Source organism: Chiloscyllium plagiosum, unplaced genomic scaffold (assembly GCF_037043375.1).
Source record: "Chiloscyllium plagiosum isolate Xiang-an unplaced genomic scaffold, Cpla_swu_hap1 HiC_scaffold_13, whole genome shotgun sequence".
NCBI lineage: Eukaryota > Metazoa > Chordata > Chondrichthyes > Orectolobiformes > Hemiscylliidae > Chiloscyllium > Chiloscyllium plagiosum.
Window position 1 is genome coordinate 81,084,676 of NW_028270151.1, and position 19,209 is coordinate 81,103,884.

At 44.7% G+C, this 19,209-nt stretch overlaps 1 protein-coding gene across 2 annotated transcripts in view; it reads left to right on the plus strand.

The window, feature by feature from the left end:
- gpc5b (glypican 5b) overlaps positions 1 to 19,209 on the plus strand; it is a 554,501-nt gene that overhangs the window by 401,619 nt on the left and 133,673 nt on the right. For both annotated transcript variants that reach the window (XM_043701794.2, XM_043701795.2), the window contains one exon: positions 10,060 to 10,222. In XM_043701794.2, coding sequence (XP_043557729.2) covers positions 10,060 to 10,222 — 163 coding nt within the window. The remainder of the gene's footprint in view (positions 1 to 10,059; positions 10,223 to 19,209) is intronic.

The following is a 19,209-nucleotide window of genomic DNA, read 5'->3' on the forward strand; positions in this document are numbered from 1 at the left end:
TTCCAAAACACAGACACAAAATGGTGGAACAGTAAAACTGAGGATGTTCAAGAGGTCAGAAGTAGTGAAGCTTTTGGTGAGATGTGGAGCCAAAGGAGTTACAGAAGTAGGGCCAATCACAATTACCTGCAGACATTTTAAGGATTTCGCACTCGGCTATATTCTGGGGTTTTAATGCAATTGTCACATGTGACAAGGGTTGGGGAGTGGGGGGGCAGTTGTCGTACTTTGTTTATCCATGGTCTGCTGTGCAATGCAAACTGAACCTGCACCTCTGCCCACTGCATGCTGAGCAAGCTCCATTGCAGAACATATGCATCGAAGGCTGGGAATTTCTGGTAAAGCAGGGGAGTATTCAGAGTATAACATATAATTACAACGAGGAGAATGATGCAGTCCGTTGTCAGTTCCATCCCTCCAGAAAAGCCTTCCAGTTCCACCTTGCATCACCCAGCTTTGCCAGATTTGCTGCAACTTAAATGCATGTGAAGACTTAATCTGCATCATTCTATAGAAGAGGGGAGCAGACCATTCAGCCCCTTGATACATTGAGGGTATTCGTATTGGTTGCTCTTTCAATGAATCACCACCTGTAGTACTCATAAAGTTACTTTTTGTTACTCGTGCTGTGTCCTTGTGCTCTTGTCCTAGTGGTTAGATTACATTAAAAATCACAGCACCAGTTTAAAGTCCAACAGGTTTATTTGGAAGCACTAGCTTTGGAGTGCTGCTCCTTCATCAGATACTACCTGATGTAGGAGCTGCACTCTGACAGCCAGTGCTTCCAAATAAACCTGTTGGACTATAACCTGGTGCTGTGTGATTTTTAATTTTGTCCAGCCCAGTCCAGAACCGGCTCCTCCACATCATGTTTGGATTACATTACTGTTCTGAATTAAAACACCATTTACTAAGGATTTTCCTCCATCTATAAGATACCTCTATTCCAGGATGAGGATAAATAAGTTAAGCCTTTCCTGCTAACTTGGATGCCCCAAGATCAGTCAAGGTCAATTCAGAGGGCTTCCTATCATTGCCTCAAGCCTTTCAAGGTTTCTTGTGTCTCAGCAATGCTGAGGTCTAGCCAGGCCAGAGTACTCTGCAATTTGACCATAACTTCCTCTCACTTAGAACCTGAGGTTGGTCCATTCATATGAATGAGAAAGAGCATTGGCCCAAGCACCAAGCCCCGGGGTATCCAACTGAATGTAGGCGAAAGTGAGTACTGCAGATGCTGGAGATTAGAGTCAAGAGTGTGGTGCTGGAAAAGCACAGCAGGTCAGGCAGCATCCGAGGATCAGGAGCATCGACGTTTTGGGCAAAAGCCCTTCATCAGGAATGAGGCTGGGAGCCTCGGGGGTGGAGAGATAAATGGGAGGGGGGAGGGTAAACACATGTCATGTTTGGATGGAGTTGCTGTAAATTTTGTTCATCTTGGAATAATGAAAAGGTAGTTCTAATTTCAAACAGTTCACTTACATGACTTAAAATTTCTTCAAACATTGCCTGACTTTCTACGGATGCACTAAAACCCAGGAGTGGAGTGTCTGGAATCAATAATTTTCTGTATGAGAATCAGGAGTCAGTCACTCTACTCACTAGCACAACCTAAAGCAATCAAGTACTGTACAAGGATCTGTGGGCAGATGAGCTTTAATGAAGTGCTGCAATTTCCCTCTGATACTGAAGTCCATATTTTCAATTAAGACACTCTAAATACATCATTTTTTGAGTTTAACTTGTCTGTTTCTTCTAAATGGATACAAAGGTTCCTGATGTCGACAATGAGATTTACAAGTCTGTTGTGATTGTTTGCGATGAGCTTGATGAAGCAGATGATCAATATCACTCGCAGAAAAAAGAAACAAATCCTGTCAAAACTATCTTTGAAATGTCCTTGTCTGCTCACTATCAAGCATCTTGCATTCCATGTAGAGTTGTTATCCAACAGATAAGCATTGGTACTGTGCAATCACTTGCTGTGCGTGAATGATGAATGGCACGTGGGTTTTGCAAACTATCATAAATTAGGCTGGAGTCCTCAGGTCTTCATTTAGGCCCCACTTCTGATTAAATACACGCTGATAACGTTTTGGCCGTGTGTATTCTGAACTTTTTTGTCTCCATTTTGCCATGTTAAAATCCACAATGCTGGACTTTTTTACTTCTCTATTTTACCAAGCTGTACCGAAGCACCTTTGTACCTAAGATGGTGCAGTCAGCAGTGAATTGTAAACTTTCACTGTACCCCGTGTGTACATGTGATAATAAAGCTAATTCTAATTATAATTCTGAAATCCATCAATTCTGCCTTGTCCCAGGAAAGAGAGACTGGGAGGTCTCTGACCAAATAAGTCCATACAATGTTTTGTTACTGACAAATCTCTGATCACAATATGTAGATTGCCATCTTTTCTCCAATATGTGTCCGTTGCATAGCTGTTCAGCGCAGAGTTGGTCACAAAGGCTTTATCACTAAAGCACATTTGAAAGTTCGTTCACTGTTTTGTAAGAGATGCCCCTGCAGGAGGTGAGTCTGAAACAAAGTCTTACACACCTCTCTCTTCAAAGTGTCTTTTTTTATGGTTCTTATACACATTTCTGTGAGCAAATCCTTTTCCACGAGGTTTGTGTTTGTTAAACTTTACACGTTGCTCTTCGGTCTCAGGAAAGGCATTTCCAGCATTGCCGTCCATGCTGACAATCTGTGCACCTTTGCAAATATGGCAACCATTTTGCCAATCTTTCCGACTTAATTTTTCTACCGTTAGGACATAATGCTGACTGGAACTTAGGAGTGTATTGGTTCTGTCCAAAACTGACTTCTTCATCAGCTGCAGTAAAAAGGACAAATGCTAGAAAATACTTAGTAGCATCTTTGAAGAAATAAAGAGAGTCAATGTTTCAGATCAGTGACCTTTTGTCAGCACTGACAAAGGACCTTGAGGCTTAACTCTGTTTCTCTCTTTGCAAATGTTACTCAGTATTCCCAGCATTTTTCACTTTCATTGCAAATTCACATTTTTCTTCTTAGTTAAAAGTTGGGCTATAAGTTTCCCTCTAGTATCTACAGTTTCTACCTTCTGGTGCAGTCCCTTGTCCCAGGACACAATTTTGGTGAGCGTGTTAGTCCTGATATTAAGGAGTCTGTGCAGAACTCCGTCATGGCCCTTGACATTGGTCAGGGGGTTCTCCAATGCACCAAGCGTTTTCATTGCGTCCATCCACCAACCTTTTCCTATAAACTACCCAATGAAAGTCCTCATCGGAGCTGTCCGCAGCTGAACTGGAGTTGTGTGACTCACCATCCGAGGAAGTGGCACCTATTCCATCCTTTCCTCCTGCCATGCCAGCAGACCACACTTGCCTGGAGACTCGCCACCTACAAATCCTGCCTCCAATCAATCCTCAAAAAAGCAGACACTGGCAGTAGTTAGTGAGTTGGGGGTTGCGTGTGAGATTGAACTGTTTAATCATCATTTTTTCCTTTCTGTTCTGTCACTTCACACTCATGCACAGATTGCTGGCAAATGTTGCTCTTGTGTCCCTGTAAGGGGAAAGACAAAGGCATAAGATGGCGTTTGGAGTGAGTGAGGGAAACAAGAGGCTTACTGATACCAATTGCAGCTTGTAAATCAGAAAAAGTTGTAGTCTGAGGGAGAAGTGAGATGGAGACAGAGGATTAGTAGGAAAGTTCCAGCATCTCCAATGGTTTCTGCCCGGCCTCTGGGCACAGCCATGGACTATTGGTACCTGCTGACTCATCCATCGGGAAAAGACGTCCAGCTCCACATTTCCCTGTCAGTTAGCCACTGCTGTCTCTGATAATGTGTCACGTTATGTGTTTGTGAACATGCTGCACTATATTTGAGTGATGTGACTGTCATGGTTGTACGGATGACAGTGTGAGGTCAATGTGGGACGTAGGAGCGATTTTCACTGCTGTGCTCAATGTCATAGAGTGAGGTGAAGTTATGGCCATGAGATATGGGAGCAGAATTAGGACAATTCAATCATGGCTGGTATGTCTTCTCCCTGTAACCTTTGATCCCCTTTCCAATCAAGAATCTATCTATCTCTACCTTAACGAGACTCAATGACTTGGCCTCCATTGCCCTCTGTGGCAATGAGATCCACAGATCCACCACCCACTTGCTGGAGAAATTCCTCCTCATCGCAGTTCTAGAGGGTCATTCCTTCACTCTGAGGCTGTGCCCTCGGGTCCTAGTCTCTCCTACTAGTGGAAACATCATCTCCATGTCCATTCTATCCAGGCCTCTCAGTATTCTGTAAATTTCAATCAGATCTACCCTTCATCTTTCTAAACACCACTGAGCACAGACACAGAGTCGTCAGCCGCTCCTCATGTGACAAGAGCTTCATCCTCAGGAACATTTTTGTAAACTTCCTCCAACACAAGCACATCCTTCCTAAGATACAGAGCCCAAATTACTCACAATAATCCAAATCTAGCCGTTGAGAGGCTCATCCAGTCTTAGTAGTATATATCTGCTGTCATACTGTAGCCCTCTCAAAATGAATGCTAGCATTGCATTTGTCTTCCTTACTGCCAACTGAACCTGCATGTCAACCTTAAGAGAATCCTGAACTAGAACTCCCAAGTCTCTTTGTGCTTCAGATTTCTGAAACCTTTCCTCGTTTAGAAAATAGACTATGACTCTACTCTTCCTACCAAAGTCAGAGGGATGCACAACACGGAAACAGACCCTTCAGTCCAACTCATCCATGCTGGCTAGATATCCCAATGTAATCTAGTCCCATTTGCCAGCACTTGGCCAAAGTTCCCACTAAACCTTTCCTATTCATATACTCATCCAGATGCCTTTTAAATTCTGTAATTGTACCAACCTCCACCACTTCCTCTGACAGCTCGTTCCATACACGCACAACACTCTGTGAAAATGTTGCCCGTCAGGTCCCTTTTATATCTTTCCCCCTCTCGTCTTAAACCTATGCCCTCTAGTTCTGGACTCCCCCACCCCAGGGAAAAGATGCTGTCTATTTATCCTATCCATGCCGTTAATGATTTTATAAACCTCTATAAGGTCACCCCTCAGCCTCTGACGCTCCAGGGAAAACAGTCCCAGCCTAGTCAACCTCTCCCTATAGTTGAAATCCTCCAACCAGAGCAACATCCTTGTAAATCTTTTCTGAACTCTTTCAAGTTTCACAACATCCTTCCAATTGGAAGGAGACCAGAATTGCACACAATATTCTAAAAATGTCCTGACAGTTTCATTGTATCCCATCTGCCACTTCTGTGCCCACTCTCCTAGCCTGTCCAAGTCCTTCTGCAGCCTCCCCGCTTCCTCAACACTACCTGTCCCTCAACCTATCTTTGTGTCATCTGCAAACTTAGCAACAATGACCCACAGTTCTTTCATCCAGATCGTTAACGTCTAACATGAATAATGAACACGGACCCCTGTGGAACTCCGCTACTCACTGGCTGCCATCATCCTCATTCTCACACTCTGTCTTCTGCCAGTTAGTTAATCATAGCACCAGGGACCCAGGTTCAATTCCAGCCTCAGGCGACTGTCTGTGTGGAGTTTGCATGTTCTCCCCGTGTCTGTATGGATGCCCTCTGGGTGCTCTGGTTTCCTCCCACAACCCAAAGATGCGCAGGTTAGGTGGATTGGGCATGCTATATTGCCCCCTAATTTCCAGAAATGTGTAAGTTAGGTGGATATACCATGGTAAATGCAGGGTTGCTGGGATAGAGTAAGGGGCTGGGTTTGAGTGGGATGCTCTTTGGAGGGGCAGTGCTGATTCAATGGGCTGAATAGCCTCTTTTTGTATCTAGGGATTCTATGATTCTGGGATGTGTAAGTTAGTTAAATTAGCCATGGTAACTATTTTGTTAGGCATGACCTCCACATGATGAAGCCGTGCTTATTTTATCATACACTTCCAAACACTCAACAATCCCATCCTTAGTAATGGGCTGTAAAATCTTAACAATGACTAAGGTCAGGCTAACCAGCCTATAGCTTCTTGTCTTCTGCCTCCCTCGCTTTCTTAGGGGTGTTCCATTTGCCATTTTCCAGTGCTTCTGGGATCCTCCCTGACTCCAGAAATTCCTAAGACCTCGCCACCAAATCCTACACAATCGCCTCAGCTATCTCCTTCAGAATGCTGGGCTGTTGTCCATCTGGTCCAGATGATTTATCCATCTTCAGACCTTTCAGCTTTCCCCCAGCACCTTCTCCTTAGTAATGCCACCACGCTTGCTCATGCCCCTGACTTTCTTGAAGTTCTGTAAAAACTGATGCAAGTGAAACCTATTCACTTCCTCTCTCATTTATTGGTTCCCCATTACTACTTGTCCAACCTCATCTCCCAATGGAAAGGGTGCAAAGAGGATTTACATGGATATTACCAAGACTGGAGGGTTTGAGTTAAAAGGAGAGGCTGGATAGGTTGGGACATTTTTCTCCAGAGCATAGGAGTCTGAGGGGTGACCCACAATAGAGGTTTATAAAATCATGAGGGGCACAGATAAGGTAAACGTCGATTCTCCTGCTCCTTGGATGCTGCCTGACCTGCTGCGCTTTTCCAGCAACACATTTTCAGATAAGGTGAATAGCCAAGGTCTTTTCCCCATCGTAGAGGAGTCCAAAAGTAGAGAGCATAGGTTTATGGTAAGGGGAGAAAGATTTAAAAGGGACCTGAAGACAACTTCTTCTCACAGAAGGTGATATGTACATGGAACAAGCTGCCAGAGAAAGTGCTGGAGGTGGGTACAGTTACAACACTTAAAAGACATTTGGACAGATACATGGAAAGGAAAGGTTTAGAGAGATAGAGGCCAAATGCAGGCAAATGGGACTAGTTCAGTTTAGGAAACCCAGTGGACATGGATGAGTTGAGCCAAAGGGTCTGTTTCTGTGCTGTATGGTTCTATGAGTCTAAGTAAATGAATGATCTTCCTTCAACCTGACCTGCTTCACAAAGCTGCCCTGTTTAGCACAACTGAAAACTGTTTCAACCCCTACTCCATTCCCGTGAAGCATGAGGCACATGGACAATGTGGGCCCTCATTTCCACCATTGAGGCTGGTGAAGTGAGCAGCATGCAAGCCAACAAGACCTTAAGATATGTGAGCAAAAATAAGCCATTTGGCCCATCAAGTTGCTTAATTGAACGACATCATGGCTGCAAGGCTAGTGATTTGAATGTGATGATGAGTCACTTGAAGATGCATTTACTTTGACAACTTGTGTGGTGACTGAATCTATTTTGCTAGGTATGCACTCTCTTTTGTTCACACTGTCTGTTTGGTCCACTGTACTCAGAGGGCTTCTCTTCACCTGTGCACCTTCTCCACCAGGCCTGCAGGTATCTCTGCTATGTTGTATCACTGGGAGCAATTTTCCCATCCGAGTGGTGGCAGGGTTGGAGTTGGAGTGGTTGATGGTGGAGGGAGGAGGTTGGGGGAATTGAGCAGGTGTTTCCCAGATGCATTTGCACTGTTGCGGAGATTAATTCCTGGGGGGTGATATGGAATTGGATGCCCGTTCCGGGGATATTGTGCAACCAGTTAAGTTAGGGAGCATGACTTTACCACCCCCTCAGTGGAACGTTTCTGCCAAGGTAGAGGCTGGGGAGGTCCGCAGAGTCTCAGTTGGCATTGTTGTAGAGTGATTCCCTCTCTGCGACCCGAGACCTCGATCGTTCTTTAAGCTCTGGCCAGTGATCTTTCAGATTCAGGCTGCCTTCAGACCCCTCACCCCAACATGGAAGCATTCCAGCAGCCACTGACCTGCTTCCACAATAGCCTGCTCTCCTGGTGTGCTGGTTGGATCAAACACAGCCCTCCGTACGGCAATGAGTGTGGAAGCAACCAGTTAGAAAGTTGCGCCGCCTCTCTCGCATCAGATAAGTGTTGCCTTGGAGGCCCCCAGTTGTTTCCAACACCATCATCCTGTGGCCTACATTAAATCCAGTTTAATTGTTGTGAGTTTTTCTCTTTAATCCTCTCAGAAACCCAACACCAACCTCTCCTGCACCTCTCTTTCAGAGTAGAAAGCTGGTTTTCAGTGCTGCTGGCCTGGGAATGAAAAGGGCTGAGGTAGGAAATCACTGCACAGTGCCTTTAGCACTGAGCTGTGTCCTGATACCATTTAAAGTTTCGATTGCTTTGAAGCATGTGTGGTGGCTGCACCAAAAAGTGGACATTAATTGGACATTGCCATTTCTCCAGGCCTTGTAGGGTTTGTTCACCCTGAGGTTAATTCCTGTTCAGGCCCTGACAACAAATGGAAACACGAATCCTTTAGTGCCTCCAATCTGGGATAGGCTTGAATCAAAGTGCCCAAGCAGACTGATTCCTGTTTAACCTCTGTGTGCCAACCTGTCAGTTTTCTTGAGGTACTGTTGCGCTGTCTTCACACACTCTCCAACAGCCATCTCCAGGCATCTCAGTGCACTGCCAGTTGAGGCAGGTTTATTGCAGTGAAGTCTAGGATCTTTCTGGATTTCCAGCATTTTTGAGGGAGCACATTCCGTAATCCCTTCAAGTTTTCTTTATAAACCATAAACAAGTGAACTTGGGTTTTGAACCTTCCCTGTTTTTTTCTACTCTGGTCGGCTTATTCTCAAAAGGCAGTTAATATTGTGCAGCTGGTGTTAGATTCATTTACACTCAGGAGTCAGCACTGTTTCAGCTGTTGCTGTAGCCAGTCAGCTGTTTGACAAGTGCAATGAATGATATATAAGTCAGACCAGCGGTCGTTTATACAAAAGAGGCAGGGAGGATTCACGAAAGGCTCCAACATTTTGGTAGCTACTGTAAACCATTAAGGTTCATCTTCCATGTACCTCAATGGAGTGATTTTCCATCCAGTTGCCCCGTGCTCCCCGGGTTCCCTTTCCAATTTTCCATGGGTTCTGCTGCCTTTAAGCATTAAGTGTCAGCTGGTGATTGGGACCTTTGCTCAATCCACTCAGCTCGCAACAAAATCTTGCTAAATACCAAAAGATAGATGCTTCAAGTTTCCACTGATGACAACACTGTTCCACTCTGATACTGAGCAAAGCATGTCATCACAGCCAGAAAGAGAAGGTTTTTGAGAGCTTGGTCTGAGTTGTAATGGGAACTATTTTCCGTAAAGTCATTGCAATGATATCTTTACATTACTGGAACAGCCAGCGTGTCGTGTGAGACATTGACCACACGATTTTGGCAAAGTAAGTGACCTTGGGAATAGTCCCTCTTACGCATTAGGGTTGGTTTTATGAATGAAGGGTGCCTAGGATTGGTTTTATGAATGAAGGGACACATGGAGAATTAGCTGGTGCATTGCCTGGGACTCTGAAACACAGAGATCTCTGGATGGGACTAGAGAGATGGGGAGAGTCAGACTATGTAGGTTTTAAGTTTTAAAGTCACGGTGCTGGTAGATTGCTGCATGAGGTGGCACTGCTGCCTCACAGCACCAGGGACCCAGGTTCAATTCTAGCTCTGCGTGACTAGCTGTGTGGAATATGCACATTCTCCCCATGGCTGTGTGGGTTTCCTCCCAGAATCCAAAAATGTGAGGGTTAGGTGGATTGGCCATGGTAAATTTCCCAAAGTGTACAAAGATATGCAGGCTAGATGGGTTAGCTATGAGGAACGCTGGGTTACAGGGATAGGGTGAAGGGGGTGGACCTGGGTGGAATGCTCTTTGGAGAGTTGGTATGGCTTTGATGAGCCAAATTTCCTGTTTCCACACTGTAGAGATTCAGTGAATCTTGATGGGGAGCCTATATACACCATTGTACAGAGGGATGATGGGTGAATGGTACCAGTTAGGCTATGGACAACAATATTCTGGATAAGCTCAGGTTTATAGAGAGTGAGAAGATGCCAATCGGAAAGCAATCTGATGGCTGAATTAATAGCATTCTGGGAATATTGCACAAGGACAGTAAGTGTGAGTTATGAATATTAGGATGAGGAATTCTTTTGACAGGTACTGGAGCAGAAGACTAACAATTTATTTCTAAGCCCATGGTCACCTTTCTCACAGTTCACATTCTGTTTCATCTCAGATGTTGCATGGGAAAAGGAGCAAGCAGTCAGGGCAGTGGTCCTCAAGAGAACCTGGCAGTGGTGATGACAGGGAAGAGGACTCTGAATCGAGCGGAGACTGTGACGATGAAGATGGATGCACAGGATCTGGAAGCGGAGAAGTGGGTCATAAGAAGAAGACAGGTGAATTTGTCTCACAGATACTTGGTTCATAATGATATCCTATGAAAGTGAGGTGTAAGGTGACCCTTTGAGCTGAATCTGATGTAGACAAGGTGGTTGAATGTAACCTTGAATGCAGTATTATAGTGGGAACACTCTCAGGTTTCATACTGGTGCAGTCCATTTGTTTGCTTGCCTTGGATCTGAGGGCTGTGGGCGATACTTCTATGTTCAATGGCTGTAATAAAGCTGATAGCAAGTTATTGCCAGCTTTTTGACTTCCAACAATTGAGATATTGTGAATTAATTGTCCAATTTATCTATTGGTTCCTGCTTTAAAGAATAAGTATCTGAATGGTATGGCGTATTGCCAAGAGCGAGTTAGTGACAACATCAGAGAGTCAATATCCCTCAGTCCTACCTTTAAGCTGCTTCAGGTCTCAAATACAGCTTTTAAACATCATTGATTAATGTATTCGCATACTTTAATCAATGAATGTTTAAAAGCTGCATTTGAGACCTGAAGCGGCTGAAGGGTGGGACTGAGGTATGTTGACTCTCCGAAGCTGTCAATTACTCACTCATGACAAGGTTGCACACGATTGTCATGCCATCCAGATACTGGTCCTTCAGAGCCCGGAACCAACTGGATGAGTTGGACAAATAGTTCATGATATCACATTTATTGGAAGTCAAAATGCAAGCAGTAACTTGTTATCAGCTTTAGTGCAACCATTCAGCATGGAAAAGATGCAGCATCAGATAATGCTTTGTGACAACACACAGCTGAGTTATCCTACTACTGTTCTTGAGATTTAGCACTGATATGAACCCTTGTAACTGTTGGAGAAGCTGTGGGGCTTTTTTTGCCCCCGAGACCATTTATGTCCGTGTAATGGTGGGCCAAGGCTGGAGAAATCATTGGTTGAATCTAGATGATGCCACTTTCTGTTACGATCAGAAGTGTCTTCAGACGATGGTGGAAATACTGAACAGATCAGTTAGCCAGTAAAGAGAGAGAAATGGAGTCTTAGTTTTGTACAACATGCAGACAGACCCTTGGGTCCAACTTGTCCTAAACTAATCTGGTCCCATTTGCCATCATTTGGCCCATATCCCTCTGAACCCTTCCTGTTCATATACCCATCCAGATGCCTTTTAAATGTTATAATTGAACCAGCCTCCACCACTTCATCTGGCAGCTCATTCCATACACGCACCACCCTCTGAGTGAAAATGTTGCCCCTCACATTCCTTTTATATCTTTCCCCTCTCATCTTAAACCTATGGCCTCTAGTTTTGGGGAAAAGACCTTGGCTATTCACCCTATCCATGTCCCTCATGATTTTATAAACCTCAATAAGGTCACCCCTCAGCCTCTGACGCTCCAGGGAAAATACCCTCAGTCTATTTAGCCTCTCCCTAAAGCTCAAACCCTCCAATCCAACAACATCCTTGTAAATATGTTTTGAGCATTTTCATCTTTCTTACAGTGGAATTGAATGCAATATTCCAAAAATTGTCCAACCAATGTCCTGTACAGCCACAACCAAAACAGAGATAACATTTCAGACTTTTCATCAGGGTATTCCCAACAATGGCGGGAATACATATATCAGAGTGATAGTTTCCACTGTATTTTGCATGTATATTATGTTCACTACCATTCTTGGTTCCAGTCTGCCATTTAAAAACAGCCCAACAGAACTGAGGACAATCTCACAGTGGGGAAGATGGAAAGTTCCTAACTGTTAACATCAAACTTCAAGCTGTGATGAGATTTGTTAAGCTCAATAAGCAGCTTGTTGTTCATTAAACTAAATCAATCACAGGAAACACTTAACCTAAAACTGGAGTCTTAGCAAGTAGTGAGCTCCAGAGACAGGAGTCCCAGCAGGCAACAGTCTATGGGACCAGAGGCCCAACAGATACTGAGCGATAAACCTGGATTTAGCAAGCTAACACATTGACTCTGAGCCTGTGCTAGTACCACAGTGAACTTTCGTGACTTCACATTGAGTGAGTAGTAAAGATTGTCACTGGAGATCCAGTGAAGGAATACCAATGAATCTTGATTTTTGCGTTAAGCCATAAGTTTGAAAACTCTTGATAAACTTTGCTTCAACAAGAACACAAGGAAGTGAGCTTCGAGGAGAGAAAACTACCTACAGGGCTCTGGGCCAAAAGGAGGAGACACGTTTTAGCCAGCTGCAGCCTACATTTTATGGTTGTCTTGTCAATTGGAGTAATCATGTCAACCTCTGTCAAGTAAAGAGACATGTTGCGCACAATGACCTTCTGTGTTATGAGCCAAAGAAAACAAGAGAGGTGCAAATGGAATTTAAATAAGTGTAAGAGTTGATCCAGGGTTTCTGCAAACTGGTAATTAAAACTGTCACATTTGCACATCTTGACGCAAGCTTTACTAATGTACAGGATAATTCCATGTCGAACTGTTTTGACTGGTGCATCAAAGAGAATGAAATATAATGAAGCCAATAGTTCAGGTGCATGTTGAACAACATAGAAGGTCAACGCCTCAAGGAAACAAAACCGAGTCACAAGGGCTCATTTTGTTAGTACTCAACGATGATATTCATCCTAGCCCAATGCCAATACACTCCTACAGTGAACCATTGCAGCCTACAATCACCTCACTTTTCAGCCTGGCTAAAAGTTGCTTAAATAATGACACACTGTCTACTTAAATGTTGGAAGAATATCAGAAGATGCAATCTACTCATAAGGCATTTCCAAAGAAAACATCTGAGTGAAAAAGAAATTGAGATTTATAGCTGGTTTAGGACATTTTGTTTGAGAGCCAGCTTGCTATATAATGCATTAAATAAGCACGGACTGCCTATATTGCTGCAATCTCATTGCTGCACATATGAAGCCACACTGACAGAGGCGGACAGAATGTGGCCTAATCCTGACACTCCTGCCGAGCGCAGGCAGCTCCGTGGACTGTACTCCAGGTCATGGCATCCACTGCAGGGTCAACGCAGGCTGCTTCAGGGCCAGTGCGAAAACCTGCACTGAACCTGATCTGTGTTTGAAGCCATATCACTGAGCACTGGCCATTCTTGCAGTCATTTATAACAGTACAGGAGGCAACAACTCCAGTGACTGTGAGCATCTTGATCTTCCATGCTTCTCATCTTTAATGTGAGTGAGAGTGCTCGTCAGCAGAAATGTCTACTTGGAAAATGGGAGGCATCCATAGGTGAAGAGCCCCACCTCCTTACGGTGAATGGACAACATCAATCAGTGAATCTCAATCTTAAAGCATTCATTGTCACTTAACAGCAATAGTTCTTCAAGTGAGTAAATGTCTCATTCCCAACTTCGGATCCCACACAGAGAAATTCCCACCGACAGACTCACACTGACAGTCTCCCACACTGAGGGACCCCCACACAGAGACCCGCCCTTCCCCCACGGTGAAAAACTCCCACACCGAGAGTCTCCCACACTGAGAGTCTCCCACACTGAGAGACTTGCACATTGACCCTCCTACACTGAGGGTCCCCAACTCAGAGACCCCCCCATAATGAGAAACACCCACACTGAGATGCCTTCAGTCAGACCCTAGCACTAAATGATGCCACAATGAGTGCTTTTCTGGAATGCAGCAATGGAGCTCTTTGGAGTGGTTTTACTAGAGCATCCCTCACTCACTAAGAGACATTAAAGACTTGTTTGTCCATTAGGGTGTGAGGTGATTTGAGAGAATGGGAGTCAACAGCAAACTTTTGTATCTGTAAAGCAGTTTAATGGAACAAAATAACCCAAAATGCTTTACAGAAGTATTATCAGGTCCTATTTCACCCTAATCCAGATAAAGGTGTACCAAAACATCACACCAAAAGCTGACAATGAAGTAGCATTTTAGGTGTTAACAGAATTGCATTGCTTCAGGCCATAGTGGTAAAGATGTGAGCTACCTGCATAAAATTGGAGATTTGTTTTCCATTTATTAGTTGACATGATTTAGACGTTATTGGCTGGGCCAGCATTCATTGCTCCTTCCTAATTGCCCTCAGGAAAGCAGTGTTGAATTGCATTCTTGAACCACTGCAGTCACTGATTATAAGTACATTCACAATGCCACTCGGGCGGGAATTCCAGAATTTTGACCCAGTGACAGTGAAGGAACGGTGATATATTCCTAAGTCAGGATGGTGAGTGGCTTGGAGGGGAACTTGTAGATGGTGTGTTCCCATGTGTCAATTGCCCTTGTCCATCTAGATAGAAGTGGTCATAGGTCTGGATTGTACTGCTGAATGAACCTTGACAGTGTACGTCAGTTCTGGAGGGAGTGAATGTTAAATATGGTGGATGGTGCCAGTCAAGTGTCTTGTCTTAGATAGCGTTAAGTTATCTTCTGTGTCGCTGGAGCTGAAGCCATCCTGGTATGTAGAAAGTAGGACATCACAGTCTCGACATGTGCTTTGGTTGCCAGGAGATCAATTAAACTTTGAAAGGAATCCCAGCCTCTGTGTTCTAGTCGCCACATTACTTATATGGCGAATCCAATCAGTACCTGGTCAATGATAAACCCAGGATGTTGTTCGTGAGGCATTCACTGATGGTAATGCCAATGAATGTCAGGAGAAGTGGTTGGCTTCTCTCTTGTTGTAGATGGTCATTGCTTGGCGTTTGTGTGGCACAAATGTTACTTGCCACTAATCCTGGGAACTACCGACCAATCAGTCTTACGTCTGTGATGCGAAAATTATTGGAGAGGATTTTGAGAGTCAGGGTTTATGATTACTTGGAAAACCATAGCTTGATTAGCTTGAGGAGCAGGTCATGCGGCACAAACCTTATTGAATTCTTTGAGGATGTGACAAAACACGTTGATGAAGTTAGAGCAGTGGATGAGGTGTACATGGATTTTAGCAAGGTGTTTGATTAGGTTTCCCATGGTAGGTTCATTCAGAATCTAAAGAGGCATGGGATACAGGGAAATCTGGCTGTCTGCGTACAGAATTGCCCAAATAAGACAATGGATGTTAGTAGATGGAAAGCATTCATCCTAGAGCTCAGTGTCTAGTGGTGTTCCGCAGGGATTGGTTCTGGGATCTCTGCTCTTTATGATTTTTATAAATGACTTGGATGAGGAAGTGGAAGGGGTGGGTTATTGTGCTTGCCAATGACAAGAAGTTTGGTGAAGTGATGGATAGCTTGGAGGGCTGTTGTAGGTTGCAACGGGACATTGACAGGATGCAGAACTGGGCTGAGAAGTGGCAGATGGAGTTCAACCTGGAAAAATGTGAAGTGATTCGGCTGTTGAAGGTCGAATTGAATGCAGAATACAGGGTTAAAGGCAGGATTCTTGGCAGTGTGGAGGAACAGAAGGATCATGGGGTCCATGTCCATAGATCCCTCAAATTTACCACCCAAGTTGATAGAGGTGTTAAGGCATATAGTGTGTTGGCTTTCGTTATCAGGAGGTATTGAGTTTAAGAGCTCTGAGGTTTTGCTGAAGCTCTATAGCGCCCTGGCACACTTGGAATATTGTGTTCAGTTCTGGTCACCTCATTATAGGAAGGATGTGGAAGCCTTTGAGGGGTGCAGAGGAGATTTGCCAGGATGCTGCCTGGATTGGAGGGCATGTCTTACAAAGAAAGGTTGAAGGAGCTAGGGCTTTTCTCATTGGAACGAAGAAGGATGAGAAGTGATTTGATAGAGGTGTGAAAGATGTTGAGAAGCAAAGATAGAGTGAATAGACAGAGACTTTTTTCCCAGGGCGGAAATGGCTATCATGAGGGAGCATAACTTTAAGGTGGTTGGAGGAAGGTTTAGGGGAGATGTCAGAGGTAGGTTCTTTACACAGAGAGAGGTGGGTGTGTGGAATGCACTGCCAGCAGTGGTAGTAGAGTCAGATACTTTCTGGACATATAAGCGACTCTTGGATAGGTACATGGATGATAGTAATATGAAGGGCATGTTGGTTAGCTTGATCTTTGAGTAGGATAAAAGGTCGACACAACATAGAGGGCCGAAGGGCATGTACTGTGATGTACTGTTCTTTGCTCTATGAAAAATCATCAATCTGCAATGGGTGTTCTGTTTCAACAGATGTTGCCTGGCCTTCAGCAGTTTTAGTTTTTCAGAATTCCAGCATGTGCTTATCTTTTGCATTGACCTGCCATTGCACGAGGTGTAAAACCTACGCCCACATCTCCCCTGCCACCTCTGACCAAGGGCCTAAAGGATAATTTCAAATCCAGCAGAGATTTTCCTACACATCCACCCACCTCATCTATTGCATCCGTTGCTCTCGATGTGGTCTCTTCTACATCAGGGAGACAGGATTTCAGCTTGTGGAACGTTTCAGGGAACATCTCTGGGATACATGCACCAAACATACTCACCGCCCTGCGGCTGACTGCTTCAAATCCCCCTCCCACTCCGCCAACGACACACAAGTTCAGTGTCTCCTCCACCGCTAAACCAAATCCACTGCCAACTGGAGGAAGAACACCTCATCTTCCGCCTCCAACCACACTGCACCAGCATCGACTTTACCAGTTTCCAAATCTCCCCTCATTCCCAGATCCAGCCCTCCAACTCAGCACCACCCTCCTGACCTGTCCCACCTATCCACTCCACCCTTCCCACTGACCTACCACAATTACTTACCACCTGCGTTCACCAACCTCCTTCCCAACTGCCTTCCCCCTGCACATCCCCACCCCCTATTTATCTCTCATTTCCCCCTTCGCCCGCCACAATCATATGAAGGACTTACGCCCGAAATGTCAACTCTCCTGTTCCTTGTATGCTGCCTGACCTACTGTGCTTTTCCAGCACCACACTTTTCAACTAATAATGCATAGGCCAAGGCTATTGGTGGCATACGTTCCAATCCCACTATAGCAGGTAAGAAAATTTTTATTTCATGTTTTAAAAATTGGATCTCGTGACCATGTAATCAAAACGCATCTGGCTCACTAACGCTCTTCAGAGAAGGAAATCTGCCAACCTTACCTGGTCTACACTTCATGTGAACCCAGACCTACAAGCAATGTAATTAAAGTCATGGAGCCGCAGAATTGATCTTAACTGCCGTGTGAGCAATTAGGGATGGGCAATAAATGCTAGCAATGTCCACTGCCATTAACAAATATAAAGAGCACTGTCTTTAATGTCACCTTCAAACAGGAAGCATTTTCAAAAGCGATCTTCACTTATCTAGCACCGTTGCGGTAGTACAGCACCCCAAGGTGTTTCTCAGGGCTGTACTATGTTTCTTAGACACTTTGATAGGAAAAAAAACACATTAAAACATTTCAAAATTAGCTAAAACCTTACAGGAGGAGAAATAGATTGTGAGGTATTGTGTGCAGGTGATTAAGGATATAACTCTAGAGTTTAGACAGCTCAAGGCACAGCCTTAAGTTGATAAGTAGAGAAAGGAATTAATGATGGAATTCAGGGCTGAGGCCAAGAAGCCAGAATTGTAGCAATGCAGTGATTTCAGAAGGTAGTGGGGACTGGAGGAGGACATAGATAGGGAGACGTGTAGGGATTGAAGGAGGTTACAGAGATAGGGAGCACTGTATGGGCTGGAGGAGGTTAAAGAAATAAGGAGGGGTTTAGGAACAGGAGGAAATTACAGAAATATGGAGGGGTTGGAGAAGTTTATGAGATAGGAGGCGCTCTAGGGGCTGGAGTAGGTTACAGATGGGGAGCAGTGTAGGGGCTGGAGGAGATGTGGAGTTGGTCTTGTGGACTGACAGGGTGTTGTGTGCTGGTCCTACAATGACAGGGCTGAGGCCATGAACGTATTGCAGCTTTGAAATAACTGCACGGAGGCTGGTATCCCATCACCAAGTCACCCTTTATTTACATGTGCCAATGCATAGGCTCTGACCGGCCAGCTCAGAGCCAGTCCTTAGAATGAGGAGATTCTTAAATCTCCTATTTATGTCTGTACTCCCTGATTGGCCCAGATTAACAATCCCAATCAAGGATCTCACAGTCAATGAGACCCACCCCAGCCCTTGTTCCAATCACAACAAGCATAAGATAAGCATTTAAAATTGGAAGCACTGTTGTGCCATGAGTCAATGTTGGAATATAAAAGCAGAGATGTGCTTCTGAGACTTTATCAAGCTCTAGTTAGGCCCCATTTAGAATACTGTGTCTAGTTTTGGGCCCCACACCTCAGGAAGGACATACTGGCACTGGAGCATGTCCAGCGGAGATTCACACGGATGATCCCTGGAATGGTAGGCCTAACATAAGATGAGATTAGATTACATTACATTACAGTGTGGAAACAGGCCCTTCGGCCCAACAAGTCCACACCGCCCCGCCGAAGCGCAACCCACCCATACCCCTACATTAACCCCTTACCTAACACTATGGGCAATTTAGCATGGCCAATTCACCTGACCTGCACATCTTTGGACTGTGGGAGGAAACTGGAGCACCCGGAGGAAACCCACGCAGACACAGGGAGAATGTGCAAACTCCACACAGTCAGTCGCCTGAGGCGGGAATTGAACCCTGGTGTCTGGCGCTGTGAGGCAGCAGTGCTAACCACTGTGCCACTGTGCCGCCCAAGATGAACGGCTGAGGATCCTAGGATTGTATTCCTTGGCATTTAGAAGGTTGAGGGGACATCTAATAGAAACTTACAAGATAGTGCATGGCTTAGAAACGGTGGACGCTGGAAAGTTGTTTCCGTCAGGCGGGGATACTAGGACCCGTGGGCACAGCCTTAAAATTAGAAGGGGTCAGTTTAGAACAGGAATGAGGAGACATTTCTTCAGCCAGAGAGTGGTGGGCCTGTGGAATTAATTGCCAGAGAGTGCAGTGGAGACCGAGATGTTAAATGTCTTCAAGGCAGAGATTGATAAATTTTTGATCTCGCAAGGAATTAAATGCTATGGGGAGAGTGCAGGTAAGTGGAGTTGAAATGCCCAACAGCCATGATTGAATGGCAGAGTGGACTTGTTGGGCGAAATGGCCTTACTTCCACTCCTATGCCT